Raw genomic sequence first — 24711 nt, 5'->3', positions numbered from 1 at the left:
TCATGTGTAGCGGCAGCGGTCGGCAGCGGCAGAGTTGACGTCACGACGCAGAGTTGACGTCACAGGCGGAAACGAGACGCACGAGCTGGGCGTGTCCGCTGCTGCACTTTTCGTCAAAATAAAATATATTTGCGCTTTCTTTCGCTCAATTTGGATACGATATTCGAATTCGGAGGGTTGAAAACCATTATGTACAGATGTTCACTCATTTTTTCTGGAAAACCTTTCAGCTTCCCTTTAATGCATACAACCAACTGGAGTTTCACTTTAGTGTGTACTTTAGGGCTTGTATTCAAAGAGCGTTCGCTTATCGACCTGATGTCGCAGACTCCTTTTCCATCTAGAGAAACAGGGGATGCGAGAAATGAATCAGGAGCCGGCACGTTGTAAAGAATTCCATCCTTCCGGAAGCCATTAAGCGGCCGGGTGCGATAAAACTCTTTATTGAGCGAGTTTTGAAACACCGCAAATCGCGTACCAGGAAAGGCAGAGCTGCCCTGCAAATGTAGGAGGTGGACTAGTTTTTTGCAAAAGAGAAACCGCTGTTCGATGTTTGGTTGTCGCGCACATCGTCGTAATGCTCTCTCGTTACCACGGGTGGGGTTCGCGTTGCGTCGACGTCTTTGAACACCCTTGCCCGTACTCGTACCCGGTGTCTTTGAGCACCCGGGGCGTATGAGCGAAAGTAATGCATATGACGTTCGCGAAGGTCGAAGCGAGTCGGAGTACGTAGTGCTTGCTCTCCGAGACTTCGTACCCGGCGTCTTAGAGCGTATGAGCGAAAGTAATGCATATGACGTTCGCGAAGGTCGAAGCGAGTCGCAGTACGTAGTGCTTGCTCTCCGAGACTTCGTCCCCGGCGTCTTAGAGCGTATGAGCAAAGGCAATGCAATGTGTATGACGTTCGCGAAGGTCGAAGCGAGTCGGGAGTACGTAGTGCTTGCTCTCCGAGACTTCGTACCCGGCGTCTTTGAGCGTGTGAGCAAAGGCAATGTACGTGACGTTCGCGACGATAGACTGAAGCGAGTCGGAGTACATATAGCGTTTGCTCTCTGCGACTTCTGCGAGTGCTTGACTGGCAGCGCGAATGCCGTTCCTAACTGGCCTGCTTGATGCGCAGTCGGCGGAACGCGTCGAAGAGAACCACTCGGAGTTGTCCGACATTGTGGAGGAGCTTGAGGACGAGATGATGGAGAACGGAGAGGTGAGTGGAGCCGAGCGCGCGCGCTCCGTACCCGTGCGTCGTCGGTGCGAACCTACGTAGCACCCGCGGTGATGGGCACTGTGTGTACGCTATATGTCTGTTCATGTGTATGTGTGTGTCTGTCCCATTGGATTGGATTGGCAACAATTCTCGTTCGGCAAAGCAAGCTGTTACGCGCTAACTTACACCAGACCTTGTGGAGGAAGAAAGTTATCTAAGCCCAGTTTTTACCTAACCCTAACTACTCTTCCCAGTATGTCGTTCGCGAGGATGTGGTAAGCGTATGGCCAGTCTTTTAGCTTTATTCGGCGGCTGACAAGCCCCAAATGTGTGCTACGTGCAAGAAGAATAACCTCGCGCGGGCTATACGCGAAAGGGGAACTTGTATTCCCGGTCACGTTCGGCAAATTGCGAGACGCTGCTGTCGGCGGCGACACCGTGGCAACACGAAGCCGGCTCATTTATTTTTTTTTATCTTTGCGCTGCAGCTGGGCAATCTGAAACGTGATATGGGTGATAAGAGCGCCGAGTTGGCGTAGACGTGTGCGATCAAAAAAAAAAAAAGAGATAGAGGCTTGTTGTGAAGAAAAGGCTGAGGGGTCGGCCGAAATCGTAACTTCATAACCGGCTACGCTGAAACGAGCGAACGAAAATGTGCGGGTAAAAGGATAATAAGGGAAAGATGATGATCATGGAAACGAGAATAAGGGCTGCGTTATATCGGGTATTGCAGCGAAGACACTAAGTTAGCATTAATGAGAGCGCAACAGAGACACTAACTTGCTCTCTCGCGATACTTTATCTACGCTTGTGAACATAAAAAAAAATCGCTAGGTAATCACTTTGTGATGTTTTTATGGGCTATGTTTTAGAGAACATGTTGCATTTAAAGAATGAAATACAGTGAGCACCGAACGAGATATTCGTGATGAAAATTTGCCAATATATAAATTGCTTTTCTGCAGAGCTTTTTTCCGGCAGTGCGCTGAAGAAGCTTTCTGGGAATATTGGAATATTAGAGTGCAATGCCACCGTGATTCACTGCATGTTTTTTGCGTGCACACATATAAAATGGTGGTAGTTTGGTTTGTGTATACTAAATAATTTACTCGCACAGTCATTAATTGATTCGTTCGTTCATTCGTTTGGAATTCGCTCTTTACCGGAAAATATCGGCAGGACTTCACGCAGTGACGCTCCTTCTAGGGCACTGCGTTAACGTAATCAGATTTTTTAGTTAATCAGTTAATTTTCATCGCGCAATTGTGGTTCTCCGCCACGCGAGAGGTTCGTTGCCGAAAAAAAAAAGTACCTTACTGTGCTGACTTTGAACATTTACTTGTTTTCGCCGAAACGCTCAGCGCTTGCTGAATAGGGACTCTCTTAAAAAAGTTCCAAATCCAGTCTACCGCTATTTTGCGGTCTGTCGTAACGCTGTTCGGTGGCGTGAAGTAATGTCGGAGCCGGGTGGTTCTCGGGCGCTGAAATGAGATAAAGGGAGGCCGAGTGCAACACCCCGAGCGCATATAACAACATTTGGGGCAGAACCGCGGGTTTTCAAAACGAAATGCCTGGATGTCGTCGGACTCTCAAAACGAGCCGACCTCATCTTGCGTTATATTCCGCAAATCTTTCTACTGGTTTCCAATTTTTCCATACCTAAGTTTTACCAAAAAGAAGTTTGTAACTCTTGCGTCTGGTAAATAGGTTTGTTCCTGAACTTCTGTTCATTCGTTGGGTGGCGTGATTTTTTTTTTCTCTGGAGCGTTAGCTAACCTGCAAATGTTCTATATATGCGCCGACGTAGTATCGGCGAAATATGTTTTAGGGGCAATGGGCGTGCACAAATATTGAAATTCCTGTTGCAGCTAGCGCCTGTCTCCTAAAATCTTGACGTACCGTTTGCACTAACACCGTGCGAACGTTCCACTGCACCCTCCCCCTTCCCGCTTTGTTTCTCAAGTTACGAAGCCGCGAAATAATTGTCCCCTTACGCCACTTCCGGACTTCGAAAACCCAAAGTCGGGCGTACAGGATGCGAAGTAAATAAAAAAAAACGTCGCTTGCTTTCAAAGAAAATACATTGCTATTTTTCCCAACCTTATCGTTCGTATCAAAGTCATCCGAACTGTTGCTTCCGACAATGCTCCGATGACTGCGATTGAAACGCTTCCGTTTAATTTTTTAGGGGACAAAATTTCTCAACTGTTTTAATGGTGCTCGGAAATTCCGTGTGCAAATATCCTCGTCGGCTGAGTCATGTCTGAGATCGTTACCAAAGACCTGATCCGATCCCTGTAATTCCTGAGCGTGTTTTTGGCATCCCAGAATCTTCGCGTCGAGTTGAAAGCTGATGATCTGATGTCACTCCATTGTTCTCGAAATGGCTAACAGGAGCAGAGTGCAACGCCACAGAACGTCTGGGCGTCTAGGAAGTACCTCAGTCCGTTGTTGCTTCGCAACTAGAGATGTACCACACCCTCCCTCCTTTCCGTTTTGGCTCTTGCAGCCGCGTTCGAAGGTGTTTGGCAGTGCTGGCCAAAGCATTAGAGCGCGATATCGGTTTCTAGTACTGTGCTTGTTCCCTGACGCGAAAGTCTGCCACAAGTGTTCGAGTCACAGGTGTTTGAGCTTTCATTCTTATTGTATATTGCTTGACCACAGGTTCACATCAAAGAGTTCCTTTAGCTCCATATAAACCTATCTTTGGCATCGTCCGGTCGTGGTACCAGTGACATAGACGGGCGCATTTGGGGACGTCATCTAGACCCCGTCTTGGTACCTGAGTGGCTATAACGTTGCCCTGCTCTGCTCGAGGCCGTGGGATCGACTTGGGCCGCGGCGGCTCCATATCGAGGAAAGGGGGAGGGGGGGGCGAAAGCGAATGCATAAACGCTCGGGTGCTTAGATTCAGTTGCACGTTAAAGAATCGCAAGGGTTCAAAACTAATCCGGAGTTTCCCACTGTGCGTGCTTAATACTCATATTGTGGCTTTGGCACGTAAAACCCTAGAAGTTCATTAATTAATTAGTTACCTCGTATCAGCATCATCATTTCCTGTTATTCATGAAAGGCCCCTTGCGGGTATTAGATGAGGGGAGAACATGAATGGCCAGCGTAGCCAGTAAAATAAAGAACGAAAAATAACAGATGAAAACGCCACGCGCTCATATGGTAAATCATGTGGGCACTGAAGACATCGGGAAGTATGGCAGACGTGTGGCTAAAATATTAGTTCCGGAAATCACTCTCTATAGCTAGTTAATTTTTGTGCATTGCACTCATGAACTATTCAACGCTGTCTTCAACCAGAAGATGTGAGAAACATCTCCGGTATCTCTTCTCAGAAAAAAGAAATCTGTCCACTAATACCTGTTTCAAGAATGGTATGTCGGGTTGGCGCCTTTGCGTCACCAGATTAGTAGAACGCAGTCAGTCGTTGCAAAAAGACAGAGTTGTCTGTTTTGCTCAGCAGGACCGTCACGATATAACAGTACCAGCTGTGCTTGCTAGCGTCTGTATGTACGGTATCAGAGTAACGTAGTATCTGTAGACACGCGAAAGTCAGGCGAAAACACACTAACGTCGCAAATGGCGCAGATCTTCCAGCCTTCGACCTATACCGCGATGGTAATGCGTCGAGTTGACGCATGATTCTCGTGCATGAAGTAAAACAAATTTTCCACCACGCAAAATCGCACCTGCGTCACCCTCTATATAGAGCTACACGGAGGAAATTAAAGACTCGAGACTCAAAATACCTAAGCAGGAGAACTAAGCCTCCTATATAGGCGTTCGACCCATTATAAGCGGTGCATCCAATTCAGAAACGTTGCCCAAAAAACATTCCTCAAGTTTGCGACCTCCGCCGGTCCGAAGCGGTGGATTTCGACAAACATTTCATGTTTTAGCCCGCCTCGAAGTTATCATTTTCCTCTTGCCTTCCCCCTTTCTGTGCTACTTGAATCGAACGGTTTCAGCAACCGCGTCAAGCGCTCGGTCAGTTCAATTACTCTTCGATGTTTGCTGTTGCTCAAACAACACAACTTTGCTTAAGATGTCCCGTCACAAAAAAAAAAACACTTCTTCACTTCCTTCAGCTGGGTCACCGCGGAGCTCGCGGTTCGCGAGGCGTTCAAGGACCTGGCGGAAGGAAGCATCACCATCATCACCATCACCATCACCACCAACAGCCCCAGCAGCAACAACAGAACATGCAGCAACAGCAACAACCCGTCATGCATCACACTCAGCCGCAACATCACCAGGTGACGCGAGCGCGGCGAATTTCACGTTGTTAGGGGTAGCTCGTTACTTACACGGCCCCATCAGTCAGTCAGTCAACAAACTTTATTAAGGTCCCTAAGGAACTACTAAGTCGTAGTTGCGGGCCGCTCCCACGTTGGGGCCGGAAGACCATGGCCCTCCGCCTATTCGCAGGCCCCTTGGACAGCCCTTAGTTGGCCCTGCGAATCGCCGCTTTTAAAAGCCTCTTCCCGGTCCTCTTGTTTATTAAAAGATGCGTTTTGTAATGCAGAGCATTGCCGGAGCATGTGTGCTAACGAGCAATACTCTCCATTGCACTCGGGGCAGTGTGGGTCGATGTCCGGAGCAAAGCGGCTAAACTTTCCTGTCGAAGGGAAAGATCCCGTTTGTAACATTCTCAATGTGGAAGATTGAGGTCTAGTTAGCCGTGAGTGTGGGAGCGGGAATTGCCTGCGCCCAAGCTGATAGTGTTTAACCATTTCATGAAAAGAGAGTAAAGGGTCAGAGTTATGCTCACAATAAAAAGAAAGATACCGGAGTACGGTGTTTCAGAAGGCACTTGTTGCCCTGATGAATACAATTCACCTCCAGGCCGATGATCTCTTGTAGTCGTGACTTGAATTTATTTTTACACGTTTGTGTATTGGCACTTGATTTTTCATTGCTTTTTCGTTATTTGTGTTTTTTTTGTTCCTTTAACACTTCAGTCACCGCAGCTTAAAGCAGGAAGCCTAGCAAACAACAAGTCCTTTGTTTTTAGCTTTCTTTGAACACACTCTCTCTCTCTTGCATGCAACACCAGATGCACCAGGTGCACCAACCCGGCGGCGGCCACGCGCAGTACCAGCAGCCGGGCAACATGCACCAGCCGCCCCCTCAGCAGCCGCCCGTGGCGCAGCGCCGGCAGGGCCCCGTGATGGCCCAGCAACCGATGCACCAGGGTGTCGGCGGTGGCGTCCACCACCACGGCGTCAGGCGCAGCGAGAAGCGAAACTCGGCCGGCCAGCTCATCATCGAGCCGGAGGACGCGCTCAGCGACAAGGAGATCTACCCCTACTACGGGCCTTCGGGCATGCCCATGGGTAAGGGGTGTCTGCACGTCCGTGGCGCACCGTGGCTGGGGGGTCACTTGCGTTGTTGCAAGCGAGTAGCGGAGATTAAACTCGCAGCTTTCTTTTTTCTTTTTGTGAGGGTTTCATTCCTTTCCGGAGCGCACAAAACAAACGGCCAAGCCGAGGATGCTCAAGAGAACGACGTAGCGTTAGTGCTGGCGTCCAACTGATATAGCGCCGCTGTTGGTGATAGCCACTTTGGTGGAGTTCTCTGCAAAGCAAACAACCACACATGACTTGTGCATGTCCTGCCTTCCTCTCCGTCCTGTGTATCACTTTATCGCCCCGTTTCTTTCAAGATGCAGGTGTACCCATGAGCGGATCCATGGTTGATGTCCGTATGTTCTGACGCCCCGCCTTAATATTAAAGAGAGGTTTAATTCTTATTTCAGAGAACCCGCCAGCACGTGAAAACCTCATCATCAATCACCATCTTAAAGTCAGACCCCTCCCCTCCCCCCTTGAAAACAAAAACCTGGATCCGCGCCTGGGTATACCAGCTGGCCCAGTTTACTGCAATGACTAATGTTGCAGTCGGTCCATTCGCCGCTGCCACATATTGTTTTTAACTTTCTGGGGAGCATCCGTTGACTGACTTGCAGTGCTGGGGTGGCCCCTAAGAAGTCCAGACGCGTTCGCTAACAAAATCTGTTCGCTATGATGCGTTCGGCGAGCAGACATGGCCAAGGACAATGAAGGAGGAGGCCTCGGCGTGGTGGACAACTACTCGGAGGAGGAGTTCGCCAAGTACGACATGGGACCGCGGGGCGGCGCACCTCGTCCAGCGGCCAGGCACCAGGTCCCCGGCCGGTACCACGGCGGAGGAGGAGGAGGGCCTCGCGGCGGAGTCGACCAGCACGGTGGCGGCATGGCGTACCAAGAGCGACCCAGGCCCACGTCGCCAACGCCGCCCTCGAGGGCTATGCGACCGCTGGTTGACGACGAACCGCCTCCGGCCAGGGGAACCTACGGTCGCCCGTCGGGAACAGGGCGCGGCAGCAGCGGCGGCCAAAGGCAACCCCGAGTGCGCTGGTTCGTCGCGCTGTTCGACTACGACCCGCAGACCATGTCGCCCAATCCGGACACTGCCGACGAGGAGCTGCCTTTCCAGGAAGGGGACCTCATCAAGGTGCGCTACCCTCCAGGAACCGAGCCCATGTGCGGCGTGTTATATAGCGCAGTGTTATGTTTAGTACAAGAAATTTGAGAAGGGAAGAAGGCTGGAAACAAACAAGCGATATAGTGTATCGTGCCTGTTTGTGTGCTGTCCTCTCGAATTAACAGTTAACATGTCGTGCCGACAAGGCTGGAAGTTTACCCTTGTTCATCATAGTACCTTGCTGGTGAAGCAGCGCACAAACACGGACACAGTAAAAGACAAGCAGGAATAGACGACACTCGCTGCTACTCGCAACTATTTTATTTCGGAACACAAACTTCAAGTTTATATACCTGCGCACCCTGAGGCGTCAAAGCAAATCATGGTAAGATTAAAGGCTTTTTATATATATATATATATATATCGTTTGCCCGCTCATACTCGGGCGTCAAAGGCATTGCACTTATCTGTCATGGTGTGCAATCCTATCCTAATTTGTTGCAACCCTAACAACCATTTTTTTTTTTGACATTTTCTTTTCTCTTCTTTTTAGTGTACTTCCAAAAACGCAACTTCACCATGGCTTAGGTGTACAGATGGCTGACTTATACAACCCTCTCCCCTCTTGTGAATATGAAAGGCTTCGATTATTTCCCTGGTTAGTTGATCCTTATGGTGTGATAAAACTGTGGCATCATTGTAAAGTGGCGAGTGTCGTCTATTCCTGCTTGTCTTTTACTGTGTCCGTGTTTGTGCGCTGCTTCACCAGCAAGGTACTATGATCACTCACCAACTAGCCCAACTTTCCACGTTACTGAACTTTACCCTTGTTGTTGCACTGATGCGGAACCCACGTAATCACTTGCACGAGAAATCCCATATGCTAATTCTGCGTGATCGTCCTCCAGCGGGCGATTCCGAACTATTATTTTCGTGTTTCGGTGCCGTAGATGTCTGTCAAGTTATGCTTCGTATGAACATGATCAAGGTAGAGCTCAATCGCAGAACACCTCGTAACGTTCCTAGCATGTGCTAGGAGCGTTACCTTCGTAACGCTCCTTCCTAGCATTGTGACATTATATTGCAGCCATAAAGGTTTAACGGACTGGCCAATGTACACCATCGGCTACTTGAAAGCGGTTGACACAAAAAGAGAAGGAACGAATAGTTACCAATGGTAGCAGAGACGCACCCTTTTCGATACCCTACGCGAATTGGGAGAGTGATAAGGCCACAGGGCCCATGTCCACGATAGATTGCTTACGATTATGTCACCGCCAATGCATTTCGATTGGCTCAAGCCATCGTCACGATGCGTATTGCTCCAGTTAGGCATCGTGTTAGACATTACAACGCACACATGTGAAAGTCTGCCCGAATGTGATAGACCAAGCCTGCGGTCCGAGAACGCGAAAAATAAGGGACAGAGCACACCGCGCGACGCCCCAGGTTGACGCAGAATTAATATTTCTGATTCTTAAAATGCGTGTGCTGGAACTGGATAGCCGGCTGCAGTGTGTCATGGCCCGACCGTCTCTGTCCAGATCTATGGCGGCAAGGACCAGGACGGGTTCTACAAAGGAGAGTGCAACGGCCGCGTAGGCTTCGTGCCTTGCAACATGGTGTCCGAGGTACATTTGGACAATGAGACCAATGAGCCACCTAGGTCGCGGCCTACTCAACACAGAGGTAAGCAGTTCCGAGGAAAATCGACATTTTCTCTTCTTTTATCCAAAAAGAAACTACCACATTGATCGATCGATTCAATGGCTGATGCTTGCGTGCCACCTTTACCACTTATCTTTGTTTGTGGCAGCTAGCGCTTTGAAGTGATCTAAACGCTCATTGAAACGCGCGAACGCGTCCAAAAGTGCGTCGCGACTAATTCTCACCAATTACTCACTTCGCTCGTATCAGCTAGAACTTTGCAACAATTGAAATGCTCATCCGCCCTTGTAAAGCGATAAATAACGTCAGATTTAGTAGATGGGGCCAAACAGTGATTCGTTTACACCGATTGCCACACTGCATGGGATCGGCATGATCACTTCTTTTGTTTTAAATGCGTAAGCATTTCTAGACCTACCCAACGAGGAAAGCCGTCCGTCCGTCCGTCGCGTAAAACGCTCGCTTTCAAGACAAAGCCCGCAGCAACGAGCGAATTTACCTTCGGGCTGGCTCTCGCTTCAACGCGAAGTAAGCGGCAAGAATACAACGCATACGAAGCTATCAGCACTCGCGCACTGTGTCGCCATCGCAGATCGCTTTCAAGACAGGGCCTGCGCGGCCGCGCCATACACAACCGCCGCCGGAGTTGGTGGCACCGTTGGGACGTCAATTCGCGATCAGGGGCATAGCTAGGAAAGGGGGAGGGGGAGCACGAGCCCCTTCCAGACCGCTGCTCCTTCCCCTCCCTGAAACATTTGTGTACCAGGATGCCATTTGCCCAGCCCTATTTTGACGGCTCGCGGTCGTATTTTATCAGTTATTTCGTGTCGTAGCGACGGAATGGACAACTTCCCGCACGCGCTGTACACGGTAGTTTTCGTATTGTTTCGTGATACGGCTATGGGGCGGTGCATTGTAGAAGACGCAACCTGAGAATGGGTAAATGAAAAGTGGTGAGAAAGGTCCTACTTTCTTTTTGCTTTCTTTTCCTACAGGAAACGACTCTTGGGGAGGGGTTATGCGACCACAACCGAAGAGGATGGTAGCTCTCTACGATTACGACCCGGCTGAACTCAGCCCGAACCCAGATCCTTTCGTAAGTTGCACTACTTCTAAGGCTTGCCGTCATTGTAGACTTACTTGCTCCAAAATGCTTGCCACTTTCATGACATCTAAATACAATGCAGCGATGGCAACTGGCTAATTATTTTGCTTCCTGCTGGAGTACGCTTGCTCTTTTTGCGCTCAGTCAGGACGAATGTGAAGCTTCATTGAGTGCTGTGGGGTCCGAAATGCTCTTAAGGACATCGCACACAGCAGTCTGAAAAAGAAAGGGCATTTATTGCTCTTACTGTAACGTAATGCCAACTAGCAGAGATACAAGTAGTAATGTCTCGATTATCTTCGCCCATCCCCTACACCGACGTGTAGGCGAAGTCGTGCGAGGCAGGCGAACGCCATAGGACGCGAGTCAATCGAGCGTCGCCGCAGTTTGCAAGAGCGCTCTCGAACATGGAGCTGAGACATTGGATTTGCGGTTACTCCAGCGAAAATAACTGCCAGTAGTCCCCCTGTTTTAATATGGTACGCTTAACTCGTCAGGCCAGCGCTGGCAAGATTTCGCGTTGTCATATAAAGCTATAACACTGCCTCATTTGCACGGCGAAGAGTAAATATTTGGAATATATTATGTTTAGACAAGGCTCGTCCTTCGACATTTCCACTACAGCGTATATTGTTCTGAAGTGCGCAAGATTATTTAGCCATACTGCAAATAGTGACGGGAACCAAGTTTCCAAACACTATTTCACCACTTAATCCATGCTGCGAAGCTCGACCGACACATCGGATTTCTCTGGTTGCAAGCGCTAATCGAGCAAAAGCAAACAAAAGTTCTCATTTTTGTGTTTAGGCAACAGCAGTTGCACGCAGTCATATACCGTCTTAACAGTGCGCTTCCAAAAGGAACCGACTAGGTGAGTCATCGTATAATGAAACGTCCACGCGGGGCTGTCATATGAGGTTACATATTCTAGAACGTGTCGCCGCAGTCGGTGGTACGTACTTTACTGTGATGGAGTTTCTCTTATTTCTCGCAGTAATACTTATTGAGGCATTGTATGTTATTTGATGCTTATCTGTATCCGCTAACCGGTAATTTAAATATTTCTAGTTGTCAATTTCGTTTCAACTCACCTGCCTCGAGATTCTTTGTATTCTTCACGTCTTCTTCCGTTTAATTTGGGACCGTTCCCGGTTGCGCAATCGGACTTGTTAACAAACACCCAATCAGCTGGCGGACCTGCGCTTACGGGACGCTTGAATATACTGCTCGCGAACTGTGCTTTCCGCGTGTTTCTCCGGACGAACTCTTTTGTCTTTCAAAGGCGCGATGTTGGCAGTGACGGTTGGCAATGTTGGCAGTGACGGTTGGCAATGTCGCCAGTGACGGTTGGCAATGTTGGCCGTGACGGTTGGCAATGTTGGCCGTGACGGTTGGCAATGTTGGCAGTGACGGTTGGCAATGTTGGCACTGACGGTTGGCAATGTTGGCAGTGACGGTTAGCGACGTTGGCAGTGACGGTTACCAATGTTGGCAGCTACCGTATACAACAGTGATGTCAGCGCGTTCCGCGCGCGCAGTCGGAGCTGGCGTTCAGCACGGGCGACGTGATCTACGTCTACGGCGACATGGACGAGGACGGCTTCTACTTTGGCGAGCTGCGCGGCCAGCAGGGCCTGGTCCCTTCCAACTTCCTCACCGAGGCGCCGGCCGACTACGCGACCAGCGACGGACAGCGGGGACCCCCGTCTAGGCACGGTTCCCTACAACAGCAGCACAAAGGTACGCTTGGCCACGTGCTGCGTGCAGAAATTTTGCAGACGCTTGGAAGGACGATCACATTTCGACAAAATAATTTTCGTCTTATAACCATTACACGCTGCATGTCGCCTGTCATTTATAATGGTTACATAATGGCTTTATTTTGCAATATTAATTACATCGTGTGTATTAGTAGAAAATGTGTACACTGTTTGCGACATGCTCGTTTGATGTGTGTGCCTTTTCGTTTGTATTTCTTATTTAAGGTATGTTTACGTAATGTATCCATCACTAGCCCAATTGGCTAGGGATCCAGATTATTGCACACACGTGCCTAACAGCCCATCCTCGCGAACGCTTGCCTAGACTCACCGTAGAAAGCCTACAGACGCTTTTTTGAGTACTATAAATCTTTTATATATCTTTCCAACAAGACCTTGCTTAGCATCGTTGTGATTCCCTCTAGGTCCTCGTAAGCCTGCATGACCGCCGCTCAAAAGCATAGCAGAAGCTGCTGCATTAGCTTTGTACTCACGCGCAACCGTCCACAGAAGCTGGTCTTCACCCGCCGTGGTTGCGTAGCTTTGGCGTTGCGCTGCTAGGTACGAGGTCGTGGAATCAAATCCAGGCCGCGGCGGCCGCATCTCGGTGGGAGCGAAATGAAATAACGCCCGTGTACCGTGCATAGGGTACACGTTAAGGAACCCCAGGTGTTCGAAATTAATCCGGAGTCCCCCAGTACGACGTGACTCATAATCAAGTCGTAGTTATGACGTGTAGAACTCTAGAATTTAATTCAAATTTAATTAAGCTGCTCTTCTAAACAAAAGGAGACGGAGAAGATTCAATGAAAGCAAAAGGGCAGCAAACAGACATAGAGACAGATAAACGTTTGTAGAATGATAAAATTTAACAAAGGATCAAGTGTAATCATAAAATGATAGGGAGGCGCGATGCGGGCTCGTTACAGTTGCTCAAGTGTGATACGAGAACCTGCGAGCTCTTACTTGACATTTTATCCCCCGCTATCTCTCTACATACCGTCAGCTAGGTCGCAACCTCGCAGAGGGGTTGTCACGCTTGACTCAATTGGCGCATCTTGGTTCATGGGATGACCCAACAATTAGCTGATGCGTCTGCCAAACGGCGTTGCCGGCTAGCAATGACCGTGAGGAAACGGCGTAGAGCGCCCTTTTTCAAAGAAGTTGTTTGCTCCTGGCGTCGGGGTCGGCGGCAGTGTGGCATCCATCAACACTAGGTTCGCCGAATGTGTCTGGCCTTGGTGCCGCCGCTGATCTGTCAGAGGGGACGCATTGTTAGCTTCACGAAGCGATTCGTCGCAACACGGCAGGTGACGCTGGAATGTCACTTTCCCACGCTGGCCGATCGTAACAGCTCCTCCACCACCCGGAAAATCTCTACTCGCCAGCGCTGACTACCGCTGGCAGAAAGACAATGGCTGGTGGCAAGGGCGGTGACTTGGCTTGCGGCAACCAGCTGCGAAATGCTGACATACGTCCCGAAATATATCACGATGACAGACACCGGCATAGCGAAGCCCACAACGCGGCTCTGCGCAATGATGAAGTATATTGGATCTCGCTTTAGACCCGTCAGGCTTCAAAGAAAACATGAGTGCAAAAACAACAAATACTGCATTTTGCTAGACAAATTTCGACGAAATTGCGTGCCGACAGAGCTAGCAATCGTGGCTGCGGTCCTGCCAAAAGAAAAGGGATGTTCTTGGCTTCACAAACACAAAAAAATAAACAACAAAAAATTTCTCGGGATCCCTAAACGCAGAAAGAGTTTCAAACTAGCCCGCTGAAACCATCCGCATTGCTGTGCAACTTTTCCTTCTTATATCTAACAGAGAAGTTGTAATGTTGGAGGGGGAGGCTCCATGGGAGCAAACTGCCATTTCTGGTTGATATTTGATTAAGCCATGTCAGAGGGCAGTGGTCGGACTCGAAGATGAATCTCGCTCCGTGCAACTAACACTACAACTTCTGGGCTGGCCAAACCAACTAGGCACATTCCTTCCCCGAAGCACTACAGGCTTCCTCTCTTACAGTTAGTTTACGGCTGGCATAGAGAATAGGGTGTTCCCAATTATAATCGCCGACCTGACTAAGTAGCACGCCTATTCCCCTGTCGCTTGCGTCGCACTGAACTATGGATTCCTTTGTATAGTCTGGCGCACGAAGCACAGGACGAGAAACTAATAACGTTTTCAAACCTTGGAAAGCGTTCTCGTTGTCCGTATCCCAGTGCACGTTACTCGGTGCTCTCTTTCGGCGTGCATTCGTTAAAGGACTTGCTATTTGAGAATAATTCGGAATGTAACGTTCATAGTACCCAACAAGTCCCACGAATGAGCGAATGCCTATTTTCATCCTGTAAGAAATCTCCAATCGTAGCTGTTTTCAGCTCGGCCGGCCGTTTCGTGCCCTGGCCGACAACATGGCCCGGATAAGTAACCTGCAAGCAGCCAAACCTACATTTTTCCGAGCCCACAGGCGAGATAAGTGTGGCGTAGCGGCTGGAACTTTCGGAAAGGGGAATTTGCCAGTATCGCTGCACGAGATCTAGAGCGGGAATGTATCTCGCAGCGCTGACGCTTTCGATTCGTTCCTCAATGTTGGGCATCGGGCTCAGCTGGTCCCTAGTAATGGACCTTAACTTGCTGTAGTCGACAAATGGACGAAGGTCCGTATGAGGCCTGCTAGTAACAGCGCAAAATGTAGACAAGAGACGAGACAAGAAGACACCACAAGCGCTGACTTTGAAAGTCTGAAAGTCAGCGCTTGTGGTGTCTTCTTGTCTCGTCTCTTGTCTACATTTTGCGCTGTTACTAGCAGGATGGAAAACCAACAAGCCCAAGCTGCTATTCTACCGTATGAGGCGCTTCCACAAGTATTAGCGGTGACGTCTAGTCACTCCCAGAGGGCTCGATAACTCCCAACTCTAGCACGCGCTGTATCTGTAGCTCCATAATTTCTGTCTCGTGGAGACACTTGTGGGTGCTGTTGATATCACCTCTATTTCACGCGTTATTAGTTCGGTTCTACGTGGCCAATTGCGAAATCTGTCGAGGTATACCCATAGCAGCCCCTTTAGCTCGTCTAACTGCTCGGAGTTTAAGAGCGTCCGTGCTTACTGAGTGTTCTACAACTTCTTCGATACCGATTTCAGAGTTGAAGGTTGCCTTACATTCGTTAACCTCGATATGAATGTGCTCCGGCTTTTTGATGGTAAAGTTAAGAACTCCGCTCCGCTCCACGTACGGCTTCATCAAGTTGCACTGATATACCCTCACCTCCTTTCTGTGACCGGGCACTTTTAGAGCATAGTTAGTATCTAAAGGTTTGTGCAACACTTTGACAGGCCCGTCCCAGTGAACCTCAAGCTTATTCTTTCTTGAAGCCGGCGTTACAGGTTCGAAGCCTTTAATAGAGCTCGGCGTCCTTTTGTGCCACGCCTATGTATTTTTCTACTAGCTCTTGTGTTGTACTTAGCAGTTTTAGCGCGTACTCTCCCTCTGTTTGACTCTGTCCTCATGAAGAGCCTCATGAAGAACCGTTTGCAAAGCAAACAACGTAGCCGGAAGGCAATTCTCCCCGTCCTGCTTGCGCTCGTAACAGAGTGCCCGCAAGACTTGTTTCAGCACTGAATGCCACCTCTCTACGCTACTTGACTGAGGGCGATAGGCGGAACTGTGTATTATCTTTACCCCGCAGTTTTCTCAAAATGTGGAAGTCAATGAGCTGGTGAATACTGACGGTGAATATTGACCCTTGATCCGCCTGAATTTCTGCTGGAAACCCGTGACTCAGGCGAATACTTCCAAAAGCGCGTGTACTACCTTGGTGTAGCCGAGTTCTTTCAGGGGGATTGCCTCCGGAAGCTTTGTGGCCGGACACAACATGGTAAACAGGTACCTCTATCCTGACTTTGTCTTTGGTAGAGGCCATTCCGTGTCTATCACAAGTCGTCTGATAGGTTCTGATATTAAGGGCACTACCTTTTGTAGAGATTTTCATATTTCTCCTGGTTTACCAGAGCGCTGTAAGGCGTTGCGTGATCTCACAAAGTTTTCGACGTCTTTGAGACAGCCAGGCCGGTAGTATTCCATAAGCAACCTCTTCTTGGATTTGTTTATACCTATAGATAGGTGACTTGCTCACCCAGTTCTCTGACAGAAACCCAAAAGGTCCTCCCTGTACTTAGTGGGTACGACTAACTGATCCAGAATCCTGCCCTTTCTGTCTCTGTAGTGCCGATATAAGAATCCTCCTTTCTCGTACATCGTTACGTTGCGCCTATTTCAGGCTTAATGAGCATTTTTTACACCAGCTACTGATGTTATTTATTTCATCATTTAAACGCTAAGTTAGTGTACAAATGTCGTTATCGGAAGTGTAACCAGTGATGTCGTCCGCTTACACAAGATATTCTGTAGACGTTAGGTAGCTTAGTAAATGATTAATGAATATAAGAAGTAAGAAGGGTCCCATCATGTACCCCTGTGGAACTTCCTTGTTAATTACTTTTTTTTATCAGCCAGTACTCCTGAAATGCAAACCTGTTGCTGCCTGTCTTGTAAACAACTTCGCACTAGCTCTGAAGAGGGACCTGTTATGCCGTAAGCGCGGAGTTTAGTGAAGAGAATGCTGTGATTGAGGAAATCGAATACTTTCGAGTAATCAATAAAGACAGATCTTACGAATTTGCGCTTTGATCGTGTCAGTGAGCGTGTTTAAACTATGCTAGTAGAATATCCAGGACGAAAACCAAACTGTCTACCTGTTAATAGTTGGAACTTGTCCAAGTAGTTAGAGAGGCGCTGTTCTGTTACCTTTTTTTACTGTTCTACTGGAACACGGCAATATTCATGTAGGCCTGTACACAGGAATTAGTTTTTATGTTTTCAAGCCACTGGGGAAAACGGCAGTTATAACGACTAAATTGACAACGTGACTGAAAGCTTCACATACGCTGTCAACAATTTCCTTGGTGTGACAAGAGCATATGGAATCTAAGCGAGGACTGCAATTTTTAAGCTTCATAATCGTTCCACGAGCTTCGCTGGGTGTCACCGCACTATTTTGGCGGCTACACATGGCGAACTGATGTTTGTACTGACCTTAACGTGCTACAATTGATTGTATTCGTAACGAGCTTGTTTGGCTCACTTATCTGATGCAACCACAATAGACGTTCTGGGAAGTTTATAGCTTATGTAAACATTAAACAATGAGTTACTTAATATTCATAGAAATCATATATAAATGCTTAAACCACCTTGTTTGCGGCGCAAGTTCTTTAACCTAATGTTTGACTTCTTCATTCTTCTTCCATAGGAATCGGCCATAACAGGAAAGTTAAACTTGTCTTCATAGAAGTAGTTGCAGCTTCGTTGGACGTTAAGAAATAACGAGTCCATAAGTTTGCACAGTGTCTAGGGCCGGCGTGCCAGCCTTTGACGTGCATGCACCGGCGATGACGCCCAGTGCCACGTCTCCCCGCTTCCCGGCTGCTATAGTCGGATACAACTTTAGAAAAAAGGGGGCGTTTACTCCTCCGAGGCGGATGCACACGAGCATCCTCCAATGGGCGCGCACTCTGGACCGACGTCATGCGCCGGACGGCCGGTGACTTCGCCGCTTTGGTCATCTGGGCGGGGCCTCCCCTTTTTTCTAAAGTGGTATCCGACTATAGAGTGTTTTAGTTGAGCGTCTTTACGGTACGCTCCGCTCCGAGCTGCCCCGCTAAGCCGCAGTGGAGCGGTGGGCGATTTTCACGTTTTAGTTATACGTTTAGCGTAGCAGAGCGGACCTTTCGTAGTTGCAGCGCCCCCTGGTCAAATTAAGGATAATGAAAGAAAAGAAAAACACCTATTCGTCATTCTTATACAGTAAAAAACGAGAAGAGAGGGGGGTTAACCGAGGGTCCCGATTTTTATTAGTCATATCATAAGCCAACAAACACTGACACCAAGGACAACATAGGGGAAATTTAAGCACAAGTAATTTCCCCTATGTTGTTCTTGGTGTCAGTGTTTGTTGGATAATGATATGACTTATACAGTAAAAGGCATATTTGCATATATATAACTTATTTCTCCATGAAGTATCTAAACGTGCGCTTGTAATGCGTTACCGGTCCATTTTATCCTGTGGAAAATAAAGCTCCGTCTATGGGAACGCCGCGTGATAGCCAGAGCGCTTGCTTTCTGCATCCAATCCAATCCTTTCTGACGCCAACGCTAGCCGAGCCAAAGCGCTGCGCAGCACGCTCCGCTCAGGCAGCTTCTCAGCGGACCGTGTTCCTCGCTCCCACGGAGGAAGGAAACTAAGGAGAGGCCCTGACGTCACTCTTTGTGAAGCAAAAGTGAAGCCGGAAGTTGGCGTTGCTCATGGCGATGCTCCGCCTTTTGTGCCGCCCTCCTCTCTTGTTTACATCTTTCGCGAAACCACGCCGCGCTGCGCGCGGTTCCGCGCGCGGAGCGCGCGTGTTCGCGCAACATCCGGCAGAGCACGGTGCAGGTAACACAGCGCAACAAGACACGGTGACTAACGCAAGCCCGCCCACACAGCGACTTTGCCACGGCACGAAACCTACCAGAGCAACACGTGTGAGCGCTCAAAACCATAACAACGCCGCCATTGTGGCCCAAAAGGCGTGGCCATACAGCCAAAAAATAAAAGAGCAGCAAAAACCTGAGAACCTACTACGTCATTTCCGCCACACTTTTCTCCTAGCGCGCGGAGGGGGTAGGGCCTCTCCTTAGTTTCCTTCCTCCGTGCTCGCTCCGCTAGCCCGCTTACGGCTAAGCGGACGGCGCATGCGCATTCGCGCTTCCGCTCTGCTTAGCGGAGCGCAGACACGCTCAACTAAAGCACTCTACTAACGCAATGATTTTCGTGACACTCACCCGTCGATTTTGCTGCCTTTCTGCTGTGCTTACCGCAGTAGCATTGTCCTCTGGCGCCAGTGTAAGCGAAGCAATAGGTGGCAACCAGGTGTCATAAGCTAATCCGACGCGGAAGAGAATCCACGTGATGAAACTGCGTCGTTGCAGCGGACTGCGAGCGCACAAAACTGCCAGATGAGTCCCTGGCACAGACGTAACGACCCGAACGGGCATCGCAGCCAAAGGGAAGGCTTGTTGTGCACATAACTTGTACAGAAAGTCGGGGGGAAGAACGTAACGATGCTTTACAAGCAGACACTAAGGTACTGTGATATAGACCTCCTACACCAATGTACTCATGGGCGCCGCCATATTTGGTGAGGTGACAGCATCCGCCATCGAGCGCCTTCTGCTTGGCGTTTGTTTAGGGCCGCGGAGCTCGTCGAACGACGGCTTTTTTTTTTGTTTCTTTTGTAGCCCTGTGCTCATTGCAACGAAAGTATCATGAAGTTGATTATTGACACTTTTAATTCCTATGGTGGGGAGTGACTGCATGCTCATTATTAATTATTTATTTACTTATTTAACCGCCATGCGAGCACTCCCGCCAGAGGAGATACTCGAAGCTTTTTTGTTTTGCAATGTGTATGACGACTGTAAGTACAGAGTTATTTGTGAAAACGTAGATGTTGTCTATATTTCAGAATAAATCGTCCTTGAAGATGTGACACTGCTTGCGGGCTTCTGCTTGTGCAGTTTGCCAGAAACACGTACTTAGAATTCATTTTAAGAAAAATATTTTTAAAAATCAGGCTATCCGAAGTGACATTTAGTTTGTTAACTAATCTTTAGCCAAATTGGGCTAATGTAGGTGAGAAAGGTCGAGGAGAATGACACACTTTTAGTTTAATCTGATAAAAAAAAACCTTCTGCTTCGCAGTTCATGTAAAGATACCTTGTGTCAAGACTATGGGAAACTAGCATTCTTTCGTTTGTCTTGCTAAATGCGCTTTTTTATTTTTGTGCTTATAATTAACACTCTATCGTGCTCTCTTGCGTTAACCTTGTGACGTCGCTCTAAAGAAAAGTGAGAGTGAGAGATAGAAAAGAAGCAGCGCAGGGCAACAGAGAAATCCGCCTCGCTTTGAAAAGTATCTTATGTTCTGTTTGAAATTCGTTCTCTTTATTTCCTGACTTTTCTTTCACAGCCTCTTTTACTAACAGAACCAGTGAGAGCCCAACCTCTGTCATGGTAATTTCGCTTGCTTTTACCGGGGTATTTTTTCTCAGCATGTGTCGCAAAGCCGTGCACTTGCATGCCAACAAGCATCACCGGGTTGCCCACACGGAGTTCACGAGTGATACTCACGCGCTTACAGTCACACTTGGAGTTTGAAATGTCGTGATCGCCGCTATAGCCGGTCTTCGGTAATCCTAGGTAATCTGCGCAATCACTAGGTAATCCGTGCAACCTTCAGCAAGCTCACCAAACACATATATATATATATATATATATATACACATACTAGAGGGAACTGTCGCGTCGTACTCGTTCAGCCTCCATTGGATTCGACGGATATTATAGATGCATTTATCTCGCCTTTGTGCCTGTGGCTCCGGGCGTTTCTTCAGCGTTATTTATTACGCGTTATATATTTCTAAAATTTTCAAGGAATCGTTATTTTCAAAACGCAGCAAGGCAGTAAGCATCCGCGCACGCGTCTAATCATTGCGAATTGTTGCATTTGTAAAGCAACATTTTGTCATGAATGAATATGTTTGCGAAATCGCACTAAGCCGCTCAATTCAGGAAGGACGATGTTTCAGCCAATCCAGGCGCTGCCCCCATCGCCCCCGTGCTGGCTTACTGGCTACACTATAGCCGGAGTTTCCTCTGGGAATTTCTTGTATGAAATGAACGCCAACCACTGAGGGACTCGGCACCGTACTGAGCAAAAAGCCTCGACTCCGATTGAGCTCGGCGCGCTTTCTCTATTCGACGACTCCTTTGCGACAAGGGATTGCTCGAAGAACCCAGCTTCACTCCAGTGCATTCGAGTGTGGGCCGAAAGCAGCTGCTCGAATTTTTTTTTCGCGGTCAGCAATCTTCGCGGATTATCATTAAACCGGAATAACGACTTATCTCTAGTGACGGCACTGCTCTAGACTTTCGTCAGTCAGGGTGAAGTGCCTAATGGGCCGACGTTAGTAGAATACGGCGTTGAGAAACCTTGCTGAGCATCCCTCAACAGCGTTCGATAAAAATAAGAAATAAAACCTGAAAAGGAAAAATAATTATCACGCTTCGTAGAATGGGAAATAGGTTTGGTGAGGAAAAGGCCTCAGATGTAACTAGTAAAAAGAAACAAATGCGTTATGAAGACGGTCAACTGAACAAAAGGGTAAAAAAGAAAATGGGCACAATTTATACAAGAGTTGGACAAATGCTTGTTGTTATTTTGCGTCCGGATTTCTTTGTTTCTTCTGTATTTTTTTCTTAAATAGGGGTCGAGTTGCTTAAGTGTGCATTCTGTGGAGCTATCCCATTCAATATCGACATGTTTGCACACCGCAAAAGACGAGGACTGAAGGAAGAACACAACACAGCGCCTGTGTTGTGTTCTTCCTTCGGTCCTTCGGTTTGACTAGCTCCAAGTCCTCCAGAACCGTCAAGTGCACCGATTGGCCTAAATACAAAATAATAATGGAAGACTGTTGTCATGACGGCACCTCCTATAACCTACAGGGCGCGATAAAGGATGCCATACAAACAACCACGCATTTCCTTTCGAAGAGTTCTTCCCGCACCGATTTCGACATTGAACTAGCGAAACTTCGAGCAATTCGCCGTCGTGCGGAGCGAAGATATAGACGCACGAAGTCCAATTATGATTTGAGATTGGCTAGACGAACACAAAAGAAAATACAGCGTCACATGACCAAGCTGGCTTCGCGACAATGGGTATCCTTTTGCGAGTCCCTGGATCCGCGAAAACCTTTGTCGCTTATATGGAGGACTGTTCGTGGCCTTCGCACAACCTTTGGTCAGCGCCACCCGTTTAAATCTCTGGCACTCCATCTACAATGTAGAGATATTGATGTCGCTGAATCTTTCTGCAGAAAGATTGCTGGCGAAGCAAATTCCGATGGAACGGGTACGGGGACGCTCGACCACCCACGGTTCTCACGTGATCCCCGCATGGAATGCCCTTTTTCTATGGACGAACTAGAAGCTGCGCTGGCTTTGTGCAGGCGTTCTTCAGCGCCAGGACCTGACGGCATTACATACCGTGCCCTGTGTAACCTAGGAGACCAAGCTCGGAAGGCACTCTTGCTCCTGTACAATGACTCCTGGCAGACGGGTACGGTTCCGCAAGAATGGAAGTCAACTCGCCTCATTCCACTTCTGAAAGCTGGCAAGTCGCCTTTGGACATTTCCTCATACCGTCCGATAGCACTTGCCAGCTGTGTCGGAAAAACAATGGAAAGAATGATTTTAACACGTCTAGAATGGTACTTAGAGTACTATGAAATCTACCCAGATGCCATGGCCGGATTCAGACGTGGCCGTTCGTCAACAGACAACGTTGTTGACTTGATAACATTTGTACAACACCAAAAGGCCTGTAAGCGACTATCTGCTGCTCTGTTTCTAGACGTTAAAGGGGCTTATGATAATGTCACCCATGAAGCCATCCTTAGCACGTTAGAAGCCGTCGGACTTGGTGGTAAGATGTATATGTGGGTGTGCAACTACTTACAGAGGAGACCATTCTATGTAGACACAGAAAATGGCCCGACATCCGAGCATTACGGTAGCCGAGGAGTCCCTCAAGGCGGAGTGCTTAGCCCGACTCTTTTCAATCTCACCCTCTGTGGATTAGTTGACAACTTGCCAAGCACCGTACGACTTTCCATCTATGCGGACGACATCTGCATTTGGACATCAAGCGTGACACGACCTCAGCTTCGCGCTCGGCTTCAGAAGGCTGCCACAATGACATCTTGCTACCTTCGTGAACAGGGACTTGAAATTTCATGCGGAAAGTGCGCAATGGTGGCATTCACGAGGAAGCCAATGTCTGGTTACGGCGTATCTATTAACGGACAACTTATACCATACAGCAGAAGTCACAGATTCTTGGGAGTCGTAATTGACAGAGACCTGTCTTGGACTCCGCACGTCAATTACGTGAAAAAGCGGCTGACTGCTATCTGCCACCTGTTCAGGTTCCTTGCTGGAAAAAGTTGGGGAGTATCTGTACACGCTATGTTACAGCTGTACATGGCGTTGTTCGTTGGATTCCTGCGATACAGCCTGCCTGCGATATCCAACACCTGCAAGTCTAACCTGCGTACGATACAGAGCATTCAAGCCCAAGCCCTTAAGATATGTCTTGGCTTACCACGCAGTGCATCAACGGCTGAGACCGTTGCCCTGGCGCAGGATTACCCAATCAAAACGCACATTACCGTTGAGACAATGCGTATGCATCTCAGGCATTATGCTAGGACTCCTTCCCACCACTTGGCGAGCCTCACTGCTGCAAGGCCCTGCTCGACATTTAGTGGCATTGTCAGTGCACATCGTGCGTCGTTTACTTCGGGGTACGCACCTGCGGCCAAGCCAGCGTTTCCTCCGTGGTGTTTGAGCCGCCCACAAGTGCATCTAATGATTCCAGGACTACAGAAGAAAACAGATCTACCGGCCCCTGCTCTAAAACAGCTGAGCTTACTTCTTCTGCATGAAAAGTACAGAAACCACGTCCACATCTACACCGATGGATCAACTACGTCGTGCAGTTCCGGTGGTGCCGTGGTGGTACCAACGCGAGGAATGACACTGCGCTTCAAGACATCGCATGTCACGACTTCAACGGCAGCAGAACTAACGGCCCTGCGTCGAGCACTGGAATTCATTGAATCTGAAAGAGCTAGAAAATGGGCTGTGTTCTGTGATTCCAAACCGGCATTACAGTGCACGCAGTCAGTTCTTCGACACGGATGCTATGACCAACTGACATACGAAATCGCGAAACTTTACCATGATGTCCAACAAAAAGGTCACGAGGTCATTTTTCAATGGGTACCTGGCCATTGTGGAATCAGTGGCAATGATTACGCCGATAACGCTGCTCGTACAGCACATCATGAAGAGCAGAGCGTTCCGATTCCGCTTTCGAGGACAGACGCCGCTAGGCAGCTTCGACATTTGGCACGCAGTCTCACACTGACCGAGTGGAACTCGCCAAACTTACGACTTACACGACTGCATCGACTAAACCCCTCCCTGCAACTCCGGCCTCCACTCGGACTTCCTCGACGTGAAGCTACGCTTCTCTGTCGCCTTTGGTTAGGAGTTGCGTTCACAAAGGCATACTCTACATTGATTGGAGTGACTGACAGTGGAGCATGCGAGGTCTGTGGCACGGAAGAAAACATCGACCACCTGCTGTGCCACTGTCCACGATACACCCCTGAGAGACAAGAACTTGCCAGGGCTTTTCAAAAACTGGACAATCGGCCGCTTTCTGTGCAGCTGCTGCTCGAACACCGCCCCCATCGCCCGTCGGCCCAAAAAGCTGTGAAGGCACTTTTGTGCTTCTTAAGGACGACGGGCTT

At 48.6% G+C, this 24711-nt stretch overlaps 1 protein-coding gene across 4 annotated transcripts in view; it reads left to right on the top strand.

Moving 5' to 3' along the window:
- Nucleotides 1-24711, top strand: part of Rbp (RIM-binding protein) — a 471200-nt gene that overhangs the window by 433500 nt on the left and 12989 nt on the right. For 2 of the 4 annotated variants that reach the window (XM_065430253.2, XM_065430254.2), the window contains exons 26-33: nucleotides 1121-1204; nucleotides 5305-5472; nucleotides 6273-6552; nucleotides 7260-7711; nucleotides 9226-9370; nucleotides 10345-10445; nucleotides 11993-12194; nucleotides 20298-20341. In XM_065430253.2, the coding sequence (XP_065286325.1) occupies nucleotides 1121-1204; nucleotides 5305-5472; nucleotides 6273-6552; nucleotides 7260-7711; nucleotides 9226-9370; nucleotides 10345-10445; nucleotides 11993-12194; nucleotides 20298-20341 (1476 nt within the window). The remainder of the gene's footprint in view (nucleotides 1-1120; nucleotides 1205-5304; nucleotides 5473-6272; nucleotides 6553-7259; nucleotides 7712-9225; nucleotides 9371-10344; nucleotides 10446-11992; nucleotides 12195-20297; nucleotides 20342-24711) is intronic. The other 2 variants (XM_065430255.2, XM_065430256.2) reach the window with 2 other exon arrangements.

The sequence above is a fragment of the Dermacentor albipictus genome, chromosome 2 (assembly GCF_038994185.2).
Source record: "Dermacentor albipictus isolate Rhodes 1998 colony chromosome 2, USDA_Dalb.pri_finalv2, whole genome shotgun sequence".
Classification (NCBI taxonomy): Eukaryota; Metazoa; Arthropoda; class Arachnida; order Ixodida; family Ixodidae; genus Dermacentor; species Dermacentor albipictus.
This window is presented reverse-complemented; position numbering and strand designations above follow the sequence as displayed.